Here is a 23,480-nt window from a genome sequence, read left to right as displayed (position 1 = left end):
CCCCGCCTCAGCCTCCGCCGCCGAACGAAAAGAGGAAGGCGGTACGGATCCAAACCCTAAAAACTCCGTCCTCGCCTCCGGGAAGGTCATCGCATCCGCCGACGAAAGAGATTCCAACGACGGCGACAATGCCGATGGTGATCACATCACCACGCCCAAGGTCCTCTCTTTCTCTCTGTCTCTGTCTCTCTAGGGTTTCAGAATTATAAGGGCTCAAGAACTTGTTCTTTTGCAGGCTGTGGAGATTATGAGGAGGAGGCTGAAGGAGATCGAGGAGGCGGCCGTGGCTATCCGCAAGATCCTGCCCAAGCTGGAGAAGGAGATGGCTGATGTTGTTCCTGTGGGAAGTATTTCCCTCACTCAGTCTCCTCTCTTTTGTTTTCTTGTTGTAATTGTCCTTGTTTGTTTGTTGTTTCTCATGGTTTGTGTTGCTTTCTTGAGATCCTTCTAGCGATTCTGACACCCAAACTACACAAGAGGAGGTTGATTCCCGCTCCATTTTTGTTGGCAACGTGAGTTGTTTCATATCCCCAATCTACTCCATTTGTTGGCTATTATGCTAACAGTTTATGTTTGTTTGTTGTGTTGGTTCTTTAAAGCAAGTAAATTGATGTTCTTCTTGAGTCAAAAGGTTGGATTAGTTAGTTAGGTCTGTGTTCACCTGACTGACTTTTTTTTTTTGACGTAAATAAGATCAAGGCCAATTTCCCAAGAGAAAAACTAGTAACATTTTAGGAAAGGTATGGATAAGTGGCGATTTATAGATAGTAATAGCCTCCACTTTTTGAAGTTTTTATACCGAACCTTATGCTTCTTATGCCCAAATAGCTTAGACTTTTGATTTTGGTGAATACTTGTCAGTAGAGGCTTGATATGCATTCATACATGTTGTATTGACAAGTATCAGCACTTGCGTTTAGAATTTTGACTTTGGCTGGATATATATCAGAAGTTATTGAGTCATCTATTGGGAGAAAATTACTATGTTATAGCAGTATACACGCCAGTAACATCACATGGCTGCAATTTTACTACTTTTGAACAAAAACTCTTCCTATAATGAATTTTATTGGCCATGAAGAGTTTCCATGTCAAATATGCCTTGGTGAATATTATATGGACGTAATATTTTTCTTCCTGCATAATCTTAGGCTTAGAAGCTAGAAAAGTTTTAGTGTGGTCTACATAGGTAGTCATTATATTACTAAGTCTTTTTGATTTAAACGGTTGGAATGTCAAAGTGAGAGATCCATTAGCAATTGACATAATTTGAAGAGTCTGAAGACCAGTTTAACAGAAGAATAGTTATATATTGGGCGGTGAGTCTGTTCACCTATAAACCCCCCTGTGGTAGATCTGAATCCTTACAATTTGAATAATCAATTATAAACTCATGCCTGTAGGTCTGAGTTTATAATCAATTTGAAATTCTGTGCAGGAAATGTGCATGCTTTCTTGAATATTAAGCTGTGTCATGCGTATATGGGTTGTAAACTGAATTCCCTAACAAGTGGTACAGTGCTGCGTTAGTCCTTTCGCGTGCTTGTAAACGTGACGGCCATTAAAAGCAATGCCTGTTTTCCCCCACAAACAGACTTTCAAGAAGAACAATTCAAGAGCACCACCAGAGCAATCTTATTGTTTTTTTTAAATCTCCTTTATTGTCTTCACCACATAAATTAAGTTGCCTATCAATTCTCATGGCAGCAGGTTCTAGTATCAGTGGTTTCATGTGTTATACCTCTTTCATCAATTAAGATTTGATGTACTGGTCACATAATTTTGAGAAAATAAATATATAAAGAAAGTACATACATCTTTTAGCATTAGTAGTTTCTGGGATTTGTATGTTTCTTTTTAGGTGAGTGAGTCTGATAAGTATTTCAGGGGATGAAAGCTTTTGTAGTTGTTGAACAGATTGCACATGTCATTTCATTTTCCTTCTTTGCTGAAACGTCCCAGCCAATGAACATTTATACATTTTCTTCTTTTTTACTCTTTAACTTGAATGCTATTGTGCATGTTGGCAATTATCAGAAATGCCATTCTCGGTTGTTTAATATCAAAGAATCTTTCTTCAGGTAGACTACTACTGCACTCTGGAAGAAATCCAACAGCATTTCCACTCATGTGGAACTGTGAACAGAATAACAATTCTGATTGATGAATTTGGTCAACCCAAAGGATTTGCATATGTGGAGTTTCTGGAACTTGATGCTGTTCAGAATGCTCTCTTGCTGAATGAGTCGGAGCTGCATGGTCGTAAGCTTAAGGTCCTTGTTTACTTCATTGGCTTAAAATGTGTTATTACTCTTTCAAACCTTGCCTCTTTTGGAAGAATAATTTGGATTTGCTATTGATTATATAACAGGTATCAGCTAAAAGGACCAACTTTCCAGGAATGAAGCAGTATGGGGAACAATGGCCTCCATATATGGCATTTCGTTCCGAAAGAGCATATATGCCATCTTTTGGGTTTGGGTAACCACCAGTATTTGCGCCCTTTTAGGCTTGGTCACAGAAGAAACAATGCTAGAGCTTTAATAAATTAGAAACGTGGTCAGCTGAGTTACTGTTCATAGTCTTATAGTATGACATATGATTCAGTAAGATGAATAGATGATGTCCAAGAGAATGTCTCTCATGCCTATAAGATTAATTGATATGATCAGGACAGAACAGAACCCGTCAATTATTGGATTCATCAGCCACTGATATGATGTACTTGTAAAATTATTTAAAATTTATGTCATGGTCATGAAATGTTAATTAAAGTGTATCACAACTTTTATGCCTTAGAAAATCCCAGCTTGGCTTTGGTATAGTGCAAGTCAATGATTTTTGTGTCACCAGCAAGTGAACTATTTGATTTGGGGTCAATGTTCTATGTCTGGGCATGTTAATCGTTTTCGTGAGCAGTTCTAGTTATTCTTTTGAAATCTTAAGGCCCTCCAGTGTATCTAGTTCAGCTTTTGGAACAATCAATTATATTTATCTACACATTTTGTTATTGCCATTGTCCCTTTGTCACATCTATGGTTAGCCAGCATCTTTATCAATCATTACTTAATCTGATATCATATGGTTCATATCAAGTAGCGGTATCTGGTTTGGACAATTTATCAGAGGTAGATTTCGGTCAGGTAGTTTTTATTCTAAAATGGAGGTATATTTCAGGACTTTATAGTAAAGCTATGATTGTGTGAAGAATTTTGTAGAAATCATAAAATTTTTTGTTCCACCAGTTTGTGTTGTATTCCTCAGAAACTATGCATGGGTAAACTGTTTTTGCTTCATCAGATTGCATTCATGAATTCCTTGGAGTCTCTTGGATATTCCTAATACCCATCTTGAAAGTGATCAAATGCATTACTGAAATAGATTACCCTTGTTTCAGGATTAATAAAAAAATACAACATAAAAAAAAACTCCAAAGGACTTAAATATATCAATTAAGAACCGTGGATTTGTTGTCCATCTATACCCATAATTTTATGCCTTCGAAATTGTTGCTTTCGGTTGAGTCATATATATTTTCAAACTTAAGTGTCCTAATAAACCTTACACGTGACTTGTTTTCTGGCTATGTGCAACACGTAATGTATGGTTATCATTGTTTGCAGCAGATCCACTACTAACCCAAGCAAACTTATCAGTCCCTTACTATCTTTCTGACATTTCTCTTCTATTCCTTTTTTATTCTTTCAACATAAAGTAAGACATGTAGGTTTTTTTTCACTTACCATTGTTTTGTTAACTAATATGCAAAACGTTGCACTTAGCTACGTTTTGATAATAGATCTTAAAATTAAACTAAAAGTAATAAGAAAAGTGGAAGAAGATAAGAAGCTTGCTTCCAATCTAGAAGAATAAAGCTTATGTGCAAATTGCAAAATTTTGGTATGATAATCGAATTTATGGCGGCACAATAGTGATGGAGCATAGGTCAACATATCTGGAGAACTAACTGGGATTTACAAGAGGGAGATCACCATTGAGGGCTTTTTGCTAGTTAAATCAGTCAGCAGATGCATTTAGAGAAACTTTTATGAATCTAAGATGTACCTACCAAAATAAACTGATGCTAGAATTTGTATATTCAGGATGTCTGCACTCGTGTGATTGAGTTGTATGAATCCTGTTAATGTAAAGTTGCTTATTTTGTATTCTCTTTTTTATTATGTTATGCAGAGGTAATTCATGCTCTTTTTAACGTGTTTCTTCGTCCACGCTAAGTGTTGATGCTTAAGTCTGCTACTTTTTTCCTTTCATATCATAATATATGTGAATGTGATTTTGATAGACCGATTTATTTTCCTTTCTTTCAGCAAGGCTCCCAGGTTCAGAAGACCAAGGCGATTCTTCAGGCCGTACTAGTGAGATATAGCTCACAGTGCTGCTGACCTTCAAATACATCAACTTTGTATAGACATATACTCTCAGTTCTGTACAGCTTACTTCATAAACTTGCATCACCAAGGATGAACAGTCTGAGTCTGAGCAAGCTAATCTTTCTTTCACTTCACCTGGCCTCCTTTGTAAAAAAAGCCTTAGAAATTATTCATATCCAATACAAGAAGTAGATGAATGTTATCTGTACACTGGAATACTATGACTGGTGCAAAGCTACAGCAAAGAACTTGCCCTTCTCAGCGATGGTTCTCAGAGTGGTAACATAGAGCTAGCTCACTGAAGCAGGGAAAGAAGTTGGTGGTTTTTTCTATTACGTCCAATATTTTCAGGTACCAATATGATCTCTTTATGGATTGATATATTGTTTTCAGATGAATGTTGCGTCAATCTTAAGACATTTGACAGTGAACATTGGAACTGTTTCTTGTGTGTTTCATGCTTCACTTCAAAACCATTATGTGATAGTGGCTGGGCCTAATAACTGATAAAAACTGTACTTGCTATATAGAATTTGGACATTGTGTAACTAGATGGACTTGATTCCATAAGAATGAAGCAGTGGCGTTAGAATGGAGAGGAAAAGCAGTTATTCATCATCATATGGGATGAAGCATTTGGAGGAGTCTAGTATATTTTTTTAACTCTGTTTATTTTAATATAGGGTATACGCAACCAACAATCTATCAACGCAGTTAGGGGGTCAGTGAGAAATTTTGAAAGTCTAAGGGGGTTTTGTGAGACAACCGAAAGTTTTGGGGTTCATGGGAAATACCCGAAAGATTTTCTGGGGGTTGGGGGTTTGAATTTACCCTTTTATTATTAAATTACAAAATAAACTGGAATGGGGTTTTGAACCTAGGGAAAAGTGTGATTAAGGGCTTATTATTTTGGATTGGGAACTACATCCTGCTCTCATAGTATATAGAGATATGCAGAGCATAGGATACCTCAGAGTGCAAGGACCACCACCGGCCTACTCCTATCACTTTCCGTTGATTTTAGCTCATTGGTTGGCCTCTCTCACCAATACGGGGATCTTCTTTCAAGCGATTGATCCAAAGCACATCTACTTTCTTCAAAAGCTCACGAGGCTTTGAAGAAAGAGAGGCGCTCCATCCTAGTACTAAAATAAACCCACTGCATGCTCCCTCCCACCACCAAAAGCATTACCATTAGAGGAAAAGGGATTTGGTTGAAAGAACCAATGATAGTCCTAATGAACCTGCATATTTGAACACCACTACCGACAATACATAATATTCTTTGTTTATTCTTTGCTTAGAGCAGTAGTTGAGGTTACAATTCCATGTTTTTTCGATATCAATGGAAATATTATCTCTCTACTGCAACAATAAATCCTTGCAAGTAGATGCAAGCAGCTCAGTGAATTCTTTGTTTTCGACTAATCTCTAGTTAATGAATAAACATCTAGCTTGTAGCTTCTGGTATAGTTACTTTTTTTTCTTGCCATGCATCAGTATTTCTTTCTTTATTATTAATAACATTACGCATGATTGTTTTTATTATTATTACCTAAAACATAAAACTGTTTTCCTCTTTCCTTCTTTTCTTTCTTATCTTGTATCCATATACTTTATTCATTAATAAAATTAGGCATCAGAATTGCTTGCCTCTCAAATATTTAACAAATACTTTGGTATTTATTCGCTTAAGTATTCGGTCATATTCGATTTGATTGTTCATTTAACAATAAGTGAATAGTTCTTAGTATTTAGTTCATAAACGAATAGAAAGTAACCATAGATTACTTGATTCATTTGTTTAATAAACTATTAGATAAAAATTTGTTTACTTATAACATGTGTTAATTACACACGTGATGTTATGTTCTTGACCCATCGACATTTTTTACTTTAGTTGTATACTAATTTTCAGAGGCTTAACAAGTTCCAAATCTGTTTTTTTAACGAAATAATCACATTACCGATTTAGGCATCATATATATGACTGATTTTCAATTATGAATTTAAATGTTATCTAAAATATCAAATTCTCAGAAAAATGAAAAAAACTGCTTTAGTCAAATAAAAACATCTACTTAATTAAAGAAAAATGCCTCAGGGACCCCAAAATAGGGGACCCTGAGTGGGACAGGTGAGGTGTCGCCTCTCTATCCCGTGATGCCCTGTCCCGTGAACAGTGCATCACGGGACAGCGAGGCGACACATCACATGTCCCATGTAGGGTCCCCTATTTTGGGGTCCCTGTAGCAGCACTCTTAATTAAATTGTTTAATATTCATAAAACATAATTTTTTAATCAAATAAATATACTTTAATATTCGACCAAGTATTCACGACTATTCGGCAAATACTGGTATTTGAATTCGAAGAAAATTAGAGAACGATATTCAAATTCGTACTGTAACCAATACAAATATCTCAGTATTCGACGATATCCAAAAGGTTTAAAGAATACAAATACAAATATCTCAGTATTCGATTTATATTCAATTCATTTCCAGTCCTATATGCTCCTGTCCAGTGGCCGACCATTAGCGCAAAATAATATTACCACTTCCCAATAAAGGATTATATTGCTTCATGCATACTGTAACCTAATTGTCACATTGCCTATAGTTTTGTAGGAATAAGAGGCGTTGAAACAGGAGCCGGTGCATTATTAAAATTTTTGCTTTGGTTGGAGTTTATATGTTGAACCTAGGACGATTAGAGGTGATTTTTTTAATTAATGGTGCTAAGCACTTTAGTTGCTTAAAATGGAGACCAGCTCCTCACTTTATTAGTTGCAAAGCACTATTTTAGATTTTTTGAAGATCTTTGCTCTTTAGTCAACAGTAAACTGAAAGAGGAAAATTTTCTTTTTGAGTTCATTCTATTGCTATTGGTTAGAATGTGTCAAGAATAATTTTGGTTTAAAATAGACAGTTGAGATATGAGAGCTACATTCATTCTTAGATATTAGATGTGACTTTTGGATCGCATGAAAACAGCTTCAATTTTGGATATATTTTGAATAGGACAACAATGAGATTTGTATACACGAGCTATTGAAACATGCATGCCTCTGATACAAATTTAGGATTTTGGATAAAGTGGTTTACAGCAATACTAATATATGTGACGAGGATACAATCAGAGCTAATGTTATCTTTTTTTTTTTTTGAAAAAAAAACATTTCAACACTCAGCAGTTAGTGCAGTACACATGAAGAGCCTTTTTAATTGCCCCTTGATCAGAAAGTGATGCAAGAAACCTTTGATGTTTGATGTTATGTTAACATGTCAGCACTAATTGAATTGATCTTTTGAACTGTCTTGCATATAAACCAATTATTTTATGGATTCAAACATCTTGCAGTTAGTGCAGTACACATGATTTCTGCAGCATAACTCAGTTCAATTTCAAAATGCAGGAAATGCTTTATATCCTATTTGTTATTAAAACTCTTATAGTTTCTCAAATTTTAACAGTTGTCCAAGTTCTTTGACGCTTAAACTTTGAATATTACCCAATATAGACATGAAGGTGCTGTTATGGAGGGAATGTAGTAATGTATTTTATGCACGTATTTTCCCCAGTACACTTTTGTATGCTTTGAATTTGTGGGCATCTCATTTTGGTGCGCATTTATTGTACTTAAGGTTATCTAGACAAAATGCCCTTACCATTACCAGTTAGTATATTCAAATAATATGTTAGGTATGATTGAAATAAAACTCTTATTCTGTCATCTCCTATTACGTTCGCACTTTACTTGTTTGTCTGGCTATTTAATTTCTTTTATGATGTCATTTGGCAGAAGATTTTTTTATTCTGAGTAACATATTGGCAGAAGGTATTACATGGTGAAACCTAAGAGTTTTTAGGAAAGAAAAATTATGGATTGGGATTGAAGGAACAATATTTCTTAGGAACATTACCTGGGTCTTGATTAGAAATTTGCCATAAGAACATACCTTAGTTCATTGGAACATTAGTGGTGACTTAGTGACCTCTAATTAGATTGACCTAGTGACCCTAGTGAATATTTCAGAGGCATTGACCATACAGAATCTTAAAAAGTAATCCAGTTTAATCCCATAATCTTAGATGAGTTGAGATGACTAAGTCTCCCATATTATCTACTTCTACCAAGAAATTTCTTTTTTGCTTTTGCTCACTTGAAAGAGATTCATGCATCTAGAGACAAAGTAAAGAGGATAACTTCTTGGTTGCGAGTATACGTCCAATATGAAGTATTCATGCCCACTAGGATAAATGCATATTTTGTTACTCTTTCACCCAGATCACTTCTTTCATTGGTTGGTCTCCGAGTAACTAATTTTATTCTGACTCGCAATAGAGCATTTGTTTTCTCAAGCTTTTGAATATTTCCATAAGCTAATTATCATCAATTACTATTTAATTGCGTTCATCCTAATAAACATATTACTTTATGAAACGTATTATTATGAAATGCATAAAGTAAGGGGTGACTAGGTATCGCATATAAAGCAAAGTATATTGTGAAGTAAGATGATATCTTGACAAATACTTTGTGAAGGGTAATAATACGCCTTCACCAAGCCTATCTCTTTTGTTCAATCACATGTACTCATGTGATTAACTTATGGAACCAATTTATCTTTGTATTTTATCTTATTTGGAACTTCACTAGGTCTTGTATTGCATATTAGAGTAAATAGGGTCGCTATGTCCCTTCGCATTCTGGGCTAGTGTGTCGCTGCAATGATAGATATCCATATTGTTAGCTATGGTTTGGATGTGTTGATAATCAAGGTTGTAGCAGTCTGAATATATGCTACGTTAGTGACATAACAGCCAACAGTGTGGAGTAACACGCACACCTGCCCCCATTTACTTTTCATATTGTCGTGTATCCTTTTCCATGTTTATCTGTGTGTGCATGGATGGTGGGGTTGAGAGAGTTGGTCATTTAAAAAAAAAAAACTGAAGAAAAAGGAGCTAATATGGTAATCTGATATTCTTGCAAAAAATTTCCATATGCTCATACATTTTGTTGCCGCTCAGTATCAAACTTCAGCAGCAGAAAAAAAAAATTCGCGTCCTGATAGAAGAGAGAGCTACCTTGTGCTTGTGTGAATTTGGTTTAAGATCTAGCCCCTATATTCTTCCCTCAAGCTTCTCTTCATGTCTTCAGATTTCATTATTACTGATCAGAATAGTATATAGTGCTTCACAATGAGACCCATTAGAATATGATGCATCTTGTACTAGATAGACTATAGAGAGTATGTAATATCTAAACAATGTATAGAGGTGGAAAAATAATTAGAGCCAGATTAGAATCCAATGGCCGACTTTTTCGATGATCATTTATGGCACAGAGCTAGACCTCAAACCAATCATGTACAAAAAGAACAACCGCACAAGTCTCTTTTTCTGTACCAACATTCAATGCATGATTGATTCCTATACAATGATGAAGTTGGATTCCATTCTCCCTCCAATTAGGCTTTGGATTTTGGTAAGTGGAGGACAACTTCATGTAGCCAACTTAATGATGCCTCTTAAGATATCTAAATTAATAATTAATTAAATTATGATTTAATTTGTGATGCTACGGTGAAGAACACGGCTACTTTAGTTGGCTCGTGGAATATATCCTACCGAAAAGAGTCCGCCTGTAGCTTTCTCCAGCTTGTTTGTCAATACTATAAAATGTCCCCATTTCAGCATACAGCTCCTCGTTTTATTAAGATTATGTTTTTATCATGTGGAACAATCTATTTGTTATTTCGACCTATCACGTTGGACGTAGGAGAAATTTATTTGGTTATCATCCGTGGAGGCATCTGTTCCGTAGGATAGAATCTATACTTAACTTGTTAATTTAGAATCTTGAGATTTGAGGTAGATTGGGAGATTATGCATCTTCATGAGACGCTAAACCAACTCATCTAGTCTTGCGAGTACGCATAAATTTTAAGGAGGCGTATGGAAGTGGGGCGTAGTTTACTGTTAGATCTTTCTTGGACCAAGGATTTGCATGTGACTAGCACTTGTTTACTTTTCAAATCACGATCAGATCTTGTTTGTTCCCGTAATGATTTGTACTATGTTGCGGACTTAGAGCAAGTGTAGCAGCCTCCCACAAGGAGGCTCTTATGGGTGATGTGGCAAGGAAAGGCTCCCAACATGTTCTAACAAGCTCCCGAGGAGGCTCCTAAGTCCTAGTTGTCGGTGGGGTCCATCATGGAGTTCCTGAGAGCTCTACAAATTTGTGGAGCACTTGGAAGCTACTAAGGGGTGGGGGCCACTAAAAAATATTTTTTTATTAGATTTATTGTTTTAAAAATGTTTTTTTATAAAATGTTAGGCAGAAGAATGGATTTTTTAAATAATATTTAAGCTCCTAATTGGGAGTTTGTTAGAATATTTGTGTTAGTAGGAAGCTCCTAAGTGAGCCCCATGCTTGAGAGCATTCCAACAAAAGCTTCCTACTAGGAGATTGCTGCCCTTGCTCTTAGGATGGTCAAATCATTTATTCATGTAATTATTTGTTGCATGAGTAATGGAGTCAGTAAAGGATTAGCAAAGGGTTGGAAGAATGATTTTCAAATCACGATCAAATCTTGTTTGTTCCCATAATGATTTGTACTATGTTACGGACTTAGAGCAAGTGCAGCAGCCTCTCACAAGGAGGCTCTTAAGGGTGATGTGGCAAGGAAAAACTCCCAACATGTGCCAACAAGCTCCCAAGGAGGCTTCTAAGTCCTAGTTGGCGGTGGGGTCCACCATGGAGCTCTTGAGAGCTCTACAAATTTGTGGAGCACTTGGGAGCTACTAAGGGGTGGGGGCCACTAAAAAAATATTTTTTATTAGATTTATTGTTTTAAAATATATTTTTATAAAATGTTAGGCAGAAGAATGAAATTTTTAAATAATATTTAAGCTCCTAATTGGGAGTTTGTTAGAATATTTGTGCTAGTAGGAAGCTCCTAAGTGGGCTCTATGTTTGAGAGCACTCCAACAAGAACTCCCTACTAGGAGATTGCTGCCGTTGCTCTTAGGATGGTCAAATCATTTATTCATGTAATTATTTGTTGCATGCGTAATGGAGTCAGTAAAGGATTAGCAAAGGGTTGGAAGAATGATTTTCAAAGTTTGTTGATTCTCCAATTGTTGCATAGCTGACTGAGGATCTCCTCTACAATATTTTTTATATAAGAATTCTAAGAGATTGGCGCTAACATGTTTGGATTTTTAGTCTCAACAAGATATTCTGCAAATTAATCTGGATGATGATATGGTTGCAAACAGACAGAACATGCATTTATTTTTTCCTGTACTTTGAGAAATTGAAGAGCCATCCAAGAGAAATTTATAGTTATTTTATTGAACAATTTTTCAAAACAGACCCTTTTAAATTTTTATTTTTCAAAATCAACCCTGTTTTTTTATTTATCAAAACCAACCCGTTTTTTGATTAGCAGCCTAATCACATTCCTAAATAGTCGGGGTTGCCAACCCCGACTATTTAGGATTTAAATTTGTATGGTTTAAGGCTTCTAATTAGGGTTTAACGTCCTCTTAAATAGTCGGGGTTGGCAACCCCGACTATTTAGGAATGTGATTAGGCTGCTAATCAAAAAAACGGATCGGTTTTGGTAAATAAAAAAAAACAAGGTCGATTTTGAAAAATAAAATTTTAAAAGGGGATGTTTTGAAAAATTGTTCTTATTTTATTTCTTTAAGTTAGTATTTAAGATGAAGCATCTAGTGGTACTACATACATCTTTCTTTTAAACAATTTATAGCTATTTTATTTCTCAAGTTGGTATTAAAGATAAAAGTATCTAGTGGTACTATATATGCGTCTGTCTTTTAAAACAAAATCTTGGTCCTCTGTTTCAGAGCCTTTTGTTTCTAATCCTCAAAATCTGTAGAAACATTGAATTTCACCTTTATTCTTGATTTTTTTAATCAATTATACTCTTGATGACATTAAAAAAAAAAAGAATACTCCTCTAAAGACTAAGTACTTTTTTCCACTTCGCAAACTTCTAAAGATACCTAAAATTGTATTAGCAAGGATTCTATTTGACCGCTAGAAGAATGGTTATATCGAACATTGGCTTAAATAATTTAATTGCGTGGATGATGGAGGATAACCTTTCATAATATTCATTTGATTCTAATGATCTAGGTATATCATTTTATTCATTAATTGAACTTATCACCACCACTACTTATTTAATGGGATTTATTTGACAACAAATAATAATTGTTTCCTTGAGAGCATGCCTTTCAACCAAGAAATAAAGATATGGATAATTATCATGTCATTTCAAAGATACTGATGACAAAAGAAGAAACTGAGGCAGGGACAAAAATATTTGCTCTTGTGATATTAGCCCAACTGAGTTTTGTTTTTTTTTATCAGAGTCCAAATTTGAGGACAAATTAACATCTAATCCATTTAGGAATGCACATGCATTCATAGGCATGACAAATGCGCAAGTATATACGCTTTAACGCAAATATACAATAAATGCTCGTTATATAAATACAACAAATATTACTCTAAATACGTAGACGCGACGAATAATAGATTAAGAATAATAAGTAGGGAAGCAACATATTTGATGTGGAACTGCCTGAAGGTGCAAATCGTTATACACAAAAGTAGTATTTTTACAGTCTAAAAACTAGTATATATGAGTCCAAAATTTGGTACCTCTTAGTTCTATTTGTCATTATAACTTTGAGATAAACACTTTTTTTTTTTTTTTTGGTATTTGTCAATAGTTATCCTTGACCCAATATTTGGGTACATAGTTTTACCTCATCCAAACAGTACCAAATATTTTTGTAAAACATTTGTAGTTACTGATAAAAAGATAAAAGTGTACAAATGCAAAAATGACTGACCAAATCTGATGCAAATCAAAGGTTCGGTTACCCTGAGGACCCAAGCTTAATTTTCTCCTGCACCTAACGTTTCATGTATAAATACAATGCATGGAAGCCTAACACAGCAAATCTCAAAACTATGATCAGCAATCAAAATGCCCCCCTTAGCTCCTTCTCTAAAATCCTATACTCTCTATATCAAACCCCACATAGACTGAAAAAAAGAATGCTAGTCACTTACACGCCAGACCAAGAACTCAACCCAGTGAGGCAGAGATCAGGATCAGACATGAAGAGGAAGCTCGAGTGGTATGACCTGATTGCCCTTGGCGTCGGAGGAATGCTTGGTGCTGGAGTTTTCGTGACAACCGGCCACGTTGCTCATGAGATCTCAGGGCCCGCGGTGTTCGTTTCTTATATCATCGCGGGAGTATCGGCGTTTCTTTCTTCGCTGTGCTACACCGAGTTCTCTGTTGAAATCCCCGTCGCTGGTGGTGCTTTTAGCTATCTCAGGGTTACTTTCGGTATGATATGTGTCAGTTGTGCAGGTTTTGTGGTATACACGAGTTTTTATTGATTTGTTGAGATTGTGCATGGTTCTAGGGGAGTTTGTGGGGTATTTCGGAGGAGCAAATTTGTTGTTGGAGTATGTTCTGTCGAATGCTGCGGTTGCTAGGAGCTTCACAGAGTACTTGAGCTCTACTTTTGGCCAAGATGATCCTGATTCATGGAGAGTAGCAGTGGGTGGTTTGGCTGAGGGATATAACACTTTGGATTTCCCTGCAGTTGTCCTTGTTCTTCTTCTAACACTTTGCTTGTGTCGTAGGTAACTATCTTTGTTTTTGTCTCTTTATTCAGTTTAGCCTCGGGTGAATTACACAAAACCTTCCTGTATGTTACAAACCTGGGTAAGTTGCGGATAGACCCCTGTAGTATCGTTGTTTTGAACTTACTATATATCCCTGTACTTTAGTTTTGCCAGATAGGCTCCCTAAGTGAAATTCTTTGACTCGATCGTTTACCCCCAGGTGTCTATTTGCTAAAACACAAGTTTCTCATTCTTGGAGGGGGTCTGTGCGACGAAACGAAACTAGAGGGGCAGTAAATTCAAAAGCGATAGTGTAGGATTTCTATCCGCAACCACCACTGAACTTGTCTCACTTTCCTACATGAATTGATAGCAGTTATTTTGAAACAATTTTGTCCTTCAGGTGTTATGTTCAAATTTTACTGAAAGACTGTTGTTATAGTTAGATGGTAAGAAATGTAGTTTAGACTTTTTTTCTACCCTTCACGTTAATGCCGTTCGTGACGGTTTGCAAACATTTCAGAAGGGCTTTTTTTTTTTTTTTTACTTTTACCCGTAGGAAATTCAAAGACGTACGCTTTGGTTTTTAATTGCAGCACGAAGGGGAGCTCCATGCTTAATCTCGTGATGACAGTATTCCATTTGATCTTCTTCGCTTTCGTTATCGCCGCTGGTTTCTGTAACGGGAGCCCGAGGAATTTGGTTGAGCCGAAAGGTCTAACTCCTTTCGGGGTGAGAGGCGTTCTCGATGGAGCGGCGATAGTATACTTCAGCTATATCGGTGTCAACGGTGGCCGAAGAGATAAGGAGCCCATCGAAGAGTCTTCCCATTGGCATCGCTGGATCTGTCCTCATCGTTTCCTCCCTTTATTGTCTCATGGCGTTGGCTTTATCCTCCATGGTTCCCTACAACGAGGTAAGAACCCCGATAACATGTCAAGCAATGAGACAAACCAACTGTTCGTTCCAAATATTGTTCTTAAAAGTTCAGTAAAAAAACTTCCCGTGTATGAGTAAAAAAACCTATGGACAAATGTCTGCATGCAGAATTCCAGGTTAACGGTAAAAAGTTCGGCTTTTTTCCCTCGTTTGAAAGATCTAAATTTTCCTCTATTTTTCATTTTTCGACGCCCAAAATTTGTTTATCCTTATGTCTAGCCGGATAAATAATTTCTCTGTCATTCTAGATATCGAAGAGCGCATCCTTCGCCTCAGCATTCCAGAGGACTACAGGATGGAAGTGGGCGAGCAGCGTCGTAGGAGCTGGGGCGAGCTTGGGCATCGTCGCGTCGCTCCTCGTCGCGATGCTAGGCCAAGCTCGGTACCTGTGTGTCATAGGCAGGGCAAGGCTCGTCCCTCTCTGGCTAGCCAAGGTGCACCCTTCAACTGGGACTCCTTTGAATGCAACCATTTTCTTGGGTATGTAAAGTCTCAATCAAGGTATCTTCACATTGCAAAGAAACAAAATCTTGAAAGCAAACCATAGCGCTCTCTTGCTTTTGAAATGTAGTGATAATAAGTTTAATAATCTTGTGATGATTTCTCCAATAAGACTAGTTTGTAGTATGTGGTGTTTGTTTGTGCGCATAGCTGGCTGTCTTAGCATTTTCAATTAGAAAAAAAAAGCCTTTGTCTGCTACGCGTGTCTCCTCATCACTTGAAGTTAATACGCTATTGAAGACATTCGTATTCTTAATTACTACAGTCGGTCTTCACCAGAATTATTTGCATTGTGAAATGCACTGTTGAGAATGTATGGGAGATTTGACAAAAAAAAAATGATTATCTTTTGGTTAAATTTCACACAACCCCCCCAAGAAGTTTGGCGTATTTTGAGATGACCCTCCAGAAGATTGAAAATGTCACCCGCCACCCGAAAAATTGGGTATTATCTGAATGTAGGTTCAGAAATCGCTGAAGTACTAGGGTCGAGTGGCATTTCCGAATTTTTGGAGGGATACCTTAAGATGGGTGAAAGTTTACCCTTTTCTTTTTGAACGTGTAACAACTTTTGTAACAGAATGTACATGTCCGTTTAACATTTTTACAGGTATATGCACCGCGTCGATTGCACTCTTCACCGAACTTGACATTGTTCTTGAAATGATCTCCATCGGCACTCTCCTCGTGTTCTACATGGTCGCTAACGCGCTCATATATCATCGATACGTGAAGCTAAGCACAAACCGCCCGCACCCTACTCTTATATACCTCCTCCTCTTCACATCAACCTCCCTTGGGTTCTCACTATCATGGAAGCTCGACGAAAGATACTATTGGACTCTGGCATTTTTCGGTGGAGCTCTGATCGCCATTACGCTCTTCTTTCAATACAGAGCGCCTTGTCACCGAGGACTCTCAGAGTGGTCGGTGCCATTGATGCCCTGGCCCGCGTCAGGGTCGATATTTCTCAATGTGTTTCTTATGACTACACTTAAGAAGAGGTCTTTTCTGAGGTTTGGAGTGTGGAGTTGTGTGATTGTGTTGTTCTATTTGTTATATGGAGTCCACTCTACTTTTAATGCGGAAGAGAAGGATATAGAGGAGAATCATGGAGAAGGAAATGAAGTGACTCAGAGGAACAAAGTTGAAGTGGAGATGATTTAGTTGTCTCTAGAAATAGAACATTGCTGCCTTTTTTTTTTTTTTTAATTTTGAGCTTTACATGTATGATTGTTGTTGGATCTCTCAATGTGGGAAAGCTTTTGCTGATTGGATCTGGCCTCTTAGGGCTTGTTTGGTTTACTGAAAAATAAAAATCCCACGGGAAATTAAAGGAAAGCCCAAAAAACTTGCCAGATTTCATTTTCTGACGTTAAGTAGACCAAACAAAAATGGGAAACCCCAAAAGAAAACATGTGCCATGTGAACGCGTTTTGCTCGTGGGGGCCACACCCACGAGCACCTCCCCACGAGACGCGTTTTCTCGTTGGGGCGTGGGGGCCACACCCACGAGCTCCTATATATAAACCCTAGTTTTCTAGGGTTTCCGGGTGAAAGCGGCAAAGAAAAAAAACGCTGAAGAAAAAAAACAGAGGTGAGTCGACTTTCAGGAGGAGATTTTGAGCAGTCCTTGGTGCCGACTTTGAGAGGGTTTTCAACATCCCTTTTGAGAGAGAAATTGTGAGAGATTTGAGATTTTGTTTAATGGTTTTATTTGTGAGACTTTGTATGATTGTTAACCCTATTTGTATTCTCTTTCTCTCTAATAGTAGATCTCCCCCCTCATTGCTCGTGGACGTAGGCAACTTGCCGAACCACGTAGAAAATAGTTTGTCTTGTTGTGATTTGTAATAGCTTGTTAGGTTCCCTCGACAAGTCAGTCCTAGATCTGATGAGAGGAAGAGTGTATATCCTACTTTATTGAGATATATCACTTTCGATTCTTGTTTCCTTTGTGAAACAGTGATTTAGTTGTGATCTTACTCTCTTGTTGTGCACCAGAAATGCTGCCAAAATTTTCACTGCGCACAACAAGTGGTATCAGAGCACATGTTTTGGCTTGGGGCTTGTTCGAAGGATTCGCTGAAGGATTCTTATCTAAAGAGTTAGATCTACAATATGGGTGAAACAAGCACATCGAGATCGTCTATTTCGAAGGCACAGAGTCTGAGCATCAATAATACAAAGATTGATGTTCCGAAGTTCGACGGCAAGATTAATTTTGGTTTGTGGAGGTGCCAGGTGATGGATGCGTTGGATGCACAAAATTTGGAGGATTCTCTTGAGTTGGAAGAGAAACCAGATGATATAGAGGACAAGGTTTGGAAGAAGATGAATAGTAGGGCTTGTGGAGTTATTAGGTCATGCTTAACGTCGGATCTAATTTATGATGTGATGAACGAGACGTCGACAAATAAATTGTGGAAAACATTCAATGAAAAGTATCTTACTAAAAGCATTGAGAATCAGCTTTACTTGAAGAAGAGGTTTTTCGCAGTTCAAGATGAAGAGGGGAGTTTCTATTAGGGAGTATGTAAATAACTTTACGAAGTTGCTTTCAGATATGACCAATGTGAATATAATGGTTGAGGATGAAGATAAGGCGATGCTACATTTGTGTTCGTTACCGGAGGATGATTATGGTATTTTTTTCCTAACTATGATTAATGGTAGAACTATTGTTAGTTATAAGGAGGTGACCTCAGCTTTGGTAAATTATGAATTGAGGAAAAGTGATAACGAACCCTTCGAGAAGGCATCAGGAGATGCATTAGCAGTTCGACGCCGTACTCCAAACCGTTGGCACTCCAACCACTCAAAATCGAGGAATAGATGTAGCCATAAGAGTGTTGGTAGGAACCAGTGTCGTTTTTGTAAAGAAGAAGGACATTAAAAGAACGAGTGCCCAAAGTTAAAAGATAAAGCCGAAAAGAATAAATAGAAAGTTGTACAAGCTTCGGAAATGAATGTTGTCAAGGCTAGTGACGACAATTCAGATACGGATTCTTCGGGCTTTTCATGCTCAGTATTACCGTCAGTTTGTTACACTGACTCTACGGAGTGGATGAAGGATTCTGATGCTACATATCATATTTGCCCTAGAATGGATTGGTTCTCTAGCTTTAAGGAGTTGGAAAGAGGGGATGTCGTGCTTATGGGTAATGAATCACGTATGCCCTATTGATGGTATTGGTACAGTTCGGATCCTCATGTGTGACAGGGTGACTCAGGAGCTGAAGGAAGTAAGGTTCGTGTCGCAGTTAATGAATAATATTATTTCACTTGGAACTTTGGAGGCAGCTGGTTATCGGGTGATCTTGAAGAATGCAACTCTGAAGGTCACGAAGGGGTTCATGGTGGTGATGCGAGGTGTCAGGGAAAACAAACTATACTACTTGAAGGATAAGACAATTACAGGGGGTCTGACAACTTCTATCACTACAGAGGAGGACACTATCAGTTTATGGCACATGCGTTTAGGACACACTGGTGATAAGTCCCTACATATATTGGCAAAACAGTGGCTATTGAAAGGTGTGAAGACCTGCAAGATGGAGCTGTGTGAGCATTGTGTACTTGGGAAGAAGACGAGAGCGAAGTTTGGCATCGCTATTCACAATACCCAAGGTATATTGGACTACATTCACACAGATGTTTGGGGCTCTTCCAAGCACACATCACTTGGTGGGGCCAACTATTTTATCACTTTCATTGACGATTAGTTCAGGAGAAATTGGGTATACCTTATGAAGCATAAACATGAGGCCCTGGATATTTTTGTGGAGTGGAAGAAGAAAGTGACGCTGCAGACATGTAGAAAGGTGAATGCTCTTCGTTCGGACAATGAAGGAGAGTACAAGAGTGATCCATTTCTGTAGTTTTACCGAGATCACGATATTAGGTGACACTTCACAGTTCGTGAGACACCGTAACAGAACGGGATGGCTGAGAGGTTGAACCGTACATTGCTGGAGAAGGTGTGATGTATGATGACACATAATGGATTGTTAAGATCCTTTTGGACCGAGGCGTTAGTTTATGCGAGCCATCTCGTAAATAGTTTGTTGTGCACTGCGATACAAGGGAAGACTCCGATGGAGCGTTGGTCTGGTTCGGTAGCTAGTGACTATGAGTCGCTTCAGATATTTGGGTGTCCAACTTATTACCATATCAGTGATGGTAAATTGAATCCGAGGGTGAGGAAAGCTGTCTTTGTGGGTTTTAGAGAAGGTGTTAAAGGCTTCAAGTTATGGGATCCACATGACAAGAAGATAGTTATTACCAGAGATGTTACATTCGACGAGGCGTACATGATGATGCCTCAAGTCTCTCAGCAGGTGGAGGGAGACCAGACAAGAGGGATATCGCAGCAGGTGAATGATGATGTGACTCCACCCACTCTAGATAGCATTGTATCTATTGAGGCTCCCACAGAGGTAACACGGGAAGGAGATAGGATGACAGCCGGGCATTTAGAGGATACAATGAATTATGAGACTCAGGAGCTGAGTCATGTTCAGAAGTCCATTGCAGCAAACAGAACCAGAAGAGTGATTCGTCGACTAGCTAGATATAATGATGTCATGGTTGCATATGCCTTATCAGCAGAGGTTGTTGATGATATGGTTCCATCCAAATTCAAGGAGGTAGAGTCTAGCCCCGATTCGATCAGATGGAGGGAAGCTATGGAGGAGGAGATGTGGTCTCTTCAGAAGAATGACACTTGAGAACTTGCAAAACTACCGAAGGGTAAGAAGGCTATTGGATACAAGTAGGTGTATGCAAAGAAAGAGGGATCTTCTATTGGGGATATTCGGTACAAAGCCAGATTGGTTACCAAGGGTTATGCACAGCTTGAGGTGTTGCTTACAACGAGGTATTCTCACCTGTTGTAAAGCATTCGTCGATTAGGATTCTAAATTTGGATTTGGTCTAGATGGATGTTAAGACAGCCTTTCTACATAAAGATTTAGAAGAGGAGATCTACATGACACAACCTATGGGGTTCAAAGCTGCAGGCAAGGAAGAATTAGTGTGCAAGCTGAAGAAGTCTCTTTACGGATTGAAGCAATCGCAGTGACAATGGTACAAGAGATTCGACGGCTTTATGATTGGCCGAGGGTACACGAGTAGCCCATATGACCCATGTGTTTATATGCACAAGCTACAGGATGGTGAGTACATCTATTTGTTACTATATGTTGATGATATGCTTATTGTCTTTAGGAATTCTTCGGCTATTCGAAAGTTGAAAAATGAGCTGTCATCCGAGTTTGAGATGAAGGATCTTGAAAAGGCTAAAAAGATATTGGGTATGGAGATCGAGAGGGACAGGGCAAAGGGGAGATTTATTCTTACACAGAGGAGTTATCTGCAGAAGATGTTGAAGAAATTCAGTTTTGATGGCAATGCAAAGGCAGTGAGCACTCTATAAGCTCCCCATTTTAAGCTTTCAGCTAAGATGTCGTCTGTTTCAGTTGAGGATAGAGAATATATGTAGAAGGTTCCATATGCCAGTGTGGTGGGTAGCTTGATGTATGATATGGTGTGTACGAGGCCAGATTTGTTACAAGTCGTGAGCATGATATCTAGGTACATGCACGACCCCAGGAAGGGTCATTGGAAGGCCGTGAAGTGGATTCTACGGTATATCAAAGGTACCATGGATGTTGGTTTGGTATTTTAAAAGAATGAGAAGACAGAATAGGATTGTATTGACTATATGGATTCAGATTATGCGGGGGATCTTGACAAACGCCGGTCTACTTCAGGATATGTTTTTACATTGGTAGGTGCACCGGTATGTTGGAGATGTACACTTTAGTCTACAGTGGCTGTAATGATCATGAGCTTTCGATACTAGTTAAAATAATTTTTTGGTATTTTAAAATATTTAATTATTATTTTTAAAAGAATATTTGTATTTTTTCTTGATTTTCTAGAATTTTTTTATGATTGAAAAGTCCAAATTTTATATTTATTTAAATGATTTTGATATTTATGAATTAACTTAGTGCAGTAAAAATTTCTGGAATTAATCTGTTATGTTATCAATACTATTACGTATCTTTTTAAATAATAAGTTGTATTATTGTTACTATTACGTATGATTTCGTGTATTATGTTGTATTATTAATTACGTATTATTTTTATAATTTGTTGTATTATTTTTACTATTGCATATCAACTATTGTATTAATACAATTGGTACATTTTAATTTGTAGATAATTATCCCATAATTATTTGATTTTAAATGTAAGTAATTATATTTTTATTAATTATTCTCGTTAAATTGTACAATTTGTTGTATTATTACTACTGTTGCATATTATCTGTTGTATTAGTATAACTGATATGTTTTAATGTGTAGATAATTTTCACATAATTATTTAATTTATTTCGTATTAATATTATTTTTAATTATTTTTTCAAAATCCTAAATATCCCTATATATAAGTAATTCTCTATCTTCTCCCCCTCGTTCTCAACCTGCCGCCTCCTTNTAAATTGTACAATTTGTTGTATTATTACTACTGTTGCATATTATCTGTTGTATTAGTATAACTGATATGTTTTAATGTGTAGATAATTTTCACATAATTATTTAATTTATTTCGTATTAATATTATTTTTAATTATTTTTTCAAAATCCTAAATATCCCTATATATAAGTAATTCTCTATCTTCTCCCCCTCGTTCTCAACCTGCCGCGCCGCATAGTCGTCAAACGTGCTCGGTTCTAGATTCGCCTGAATAATCGACTCGCCTGCACGAGTTGAGATCAGTTGGAATAGCGGAAATTCGCCTTTCGCGCGACTCGCCTGCCCGAGTCCAAAGTCGAATCCGCCTGCAAACCTCCAGGCCGTCAGTTACAGCTGGGTATCCGCTACCCCACGTAACGGAGATATGCCTTTTCCACCTCTCTCGACCTGAGGGAAGAGGCCAGTACTCAAGACCGCCAGGCACCCGCTTCACAGTACTTGCAAGTGCGAAGCGACTGGACGGCGGTGTCGAGTCGACCTGAACAGTCAAAATGCCGACTCACAGCGGCTATCCTAAGTCGGGAGACGAATTCCTGGCGCGAGCGTTTCGGCGAACTGCTCCAAACCCACTGAGTACCAGGAACACGCTTCCCGCCCTCCTTGACCTGAAGGCAAGAGAAGGCCACGGTACTCCAGGCCCGCCGAACAGTTCGCCTACAGTACAAGTGAGCCAGACAGGTGCAAAACAGCCTGCTACCCTCATAAACGCGGCTCACCTCAGTTGTCAAGAGAGGTGACGAAGACTGCGCCGGCGCTCGGTGGTTGGTCAGAGTCACGCAAGCATCTGACAGCCGTGTCACGCATTACGAGGAGGCGGCTTTCCACTCCTACGTACGCGTGCATGCAGAACGCAGCTCTATCGATGACCAACTGACGCGTATGAATGAACAGCAAGACATCTCTCGGACAATGTATGATCACATCCCATTAATTATCAAGGACGTAGTTTCAAGTGTTCCTTCTTCCTATTTAAAAGCCCTTCCAGCACACTGGAAGAACGGAGCAGCAAAACATTGCGAGAAAAGAGTTGAGACCAAGCTCTCTGCATAATCTTTGCATTGCAGCATCACTGTTTAGTTCCGAGCTCCGATCGCCGGCGAACTAAATAGACCCGAACTCCATCGATTCGAGCTTCTACTGCGAACTGAAGCTCTCCAGCAACTTCGATCGAACGGTCCAAGGGAAGCAGACTCGACACGAGCATCGAGCGAAGCGTCCTATAGCCACCTAAAGTCCCCACACAAACCAAAGAGGGCATTCCCTCTGCTTCTGTTGTAACCATTTGATTATTAGTTTGTAATAAGCTTTCTTATTAATACAAACGAACACTCTCTGTTTTCGGGAAATCAAATTTACACCATACAACCTCCAACCCCCATCTCGACGTCTCCCCACCTCCATCTCCCCTTCGT

At 38.0% G+C, this 23,480-nt stretch overlaps 2 protein-coding genes across 2 annotated transcripts; both read left to right on the top strand.

Moving 5' to 3' along the window:
- Positions 2–4,849, top strand: LOC109839310 (polyadenylate-binding protein 3-like; the record flags this gene model as incomplete). The annotated part of the gene is made up of 6 exons (XM_020407741.1): positions 2–160; positions 236–347; positions 442–512; positions 2,082–2,273; positions 2,372–2,481; positions 4,329–4,849. Coding segments are annotated over 6 exons (693 nt in total), but the record flags the coding sequence as incomplete, so codon positions are not given.
- On the top strand, positions 13,343–16,774 carry LOC109836156 (cationic amino acid transporter 6, chloroplastic-like). The gene is given in 6 exon segments (XM_020404041.1): positions 13,343–13,798; positions 13,878–14,100; positions 14,679–14,864; positions 14,866–14,998; positions 15,270–15,501; positions 16,133–16,774. Coding segments are annotated over 6 exon segments (1,764 nt in total). The 5' UTR covers positions 13,343–13,365; the 3' UTR covers positions 16,690–16,774.

This window comes from Asparagus officinalis, chromosome 4, assembly GCF_001876935.1.
Source record: "Asparagus officinalis chromosome 4, Aspof.V1, whole genome shotgun sequence".
Classification (NCBI taxonomy): Eukaryota; Viridiplantae; Streptophyta; class Magnoliopsida; order Asparagales; family Asparagaceae; genus Asparagus; species Asparagus officinalis.
The sequence above is the reverse complement of the archived record's forward strand: the minus strand, read 5'-3'. Positions and strand labels throughout refer to the sequence as shown.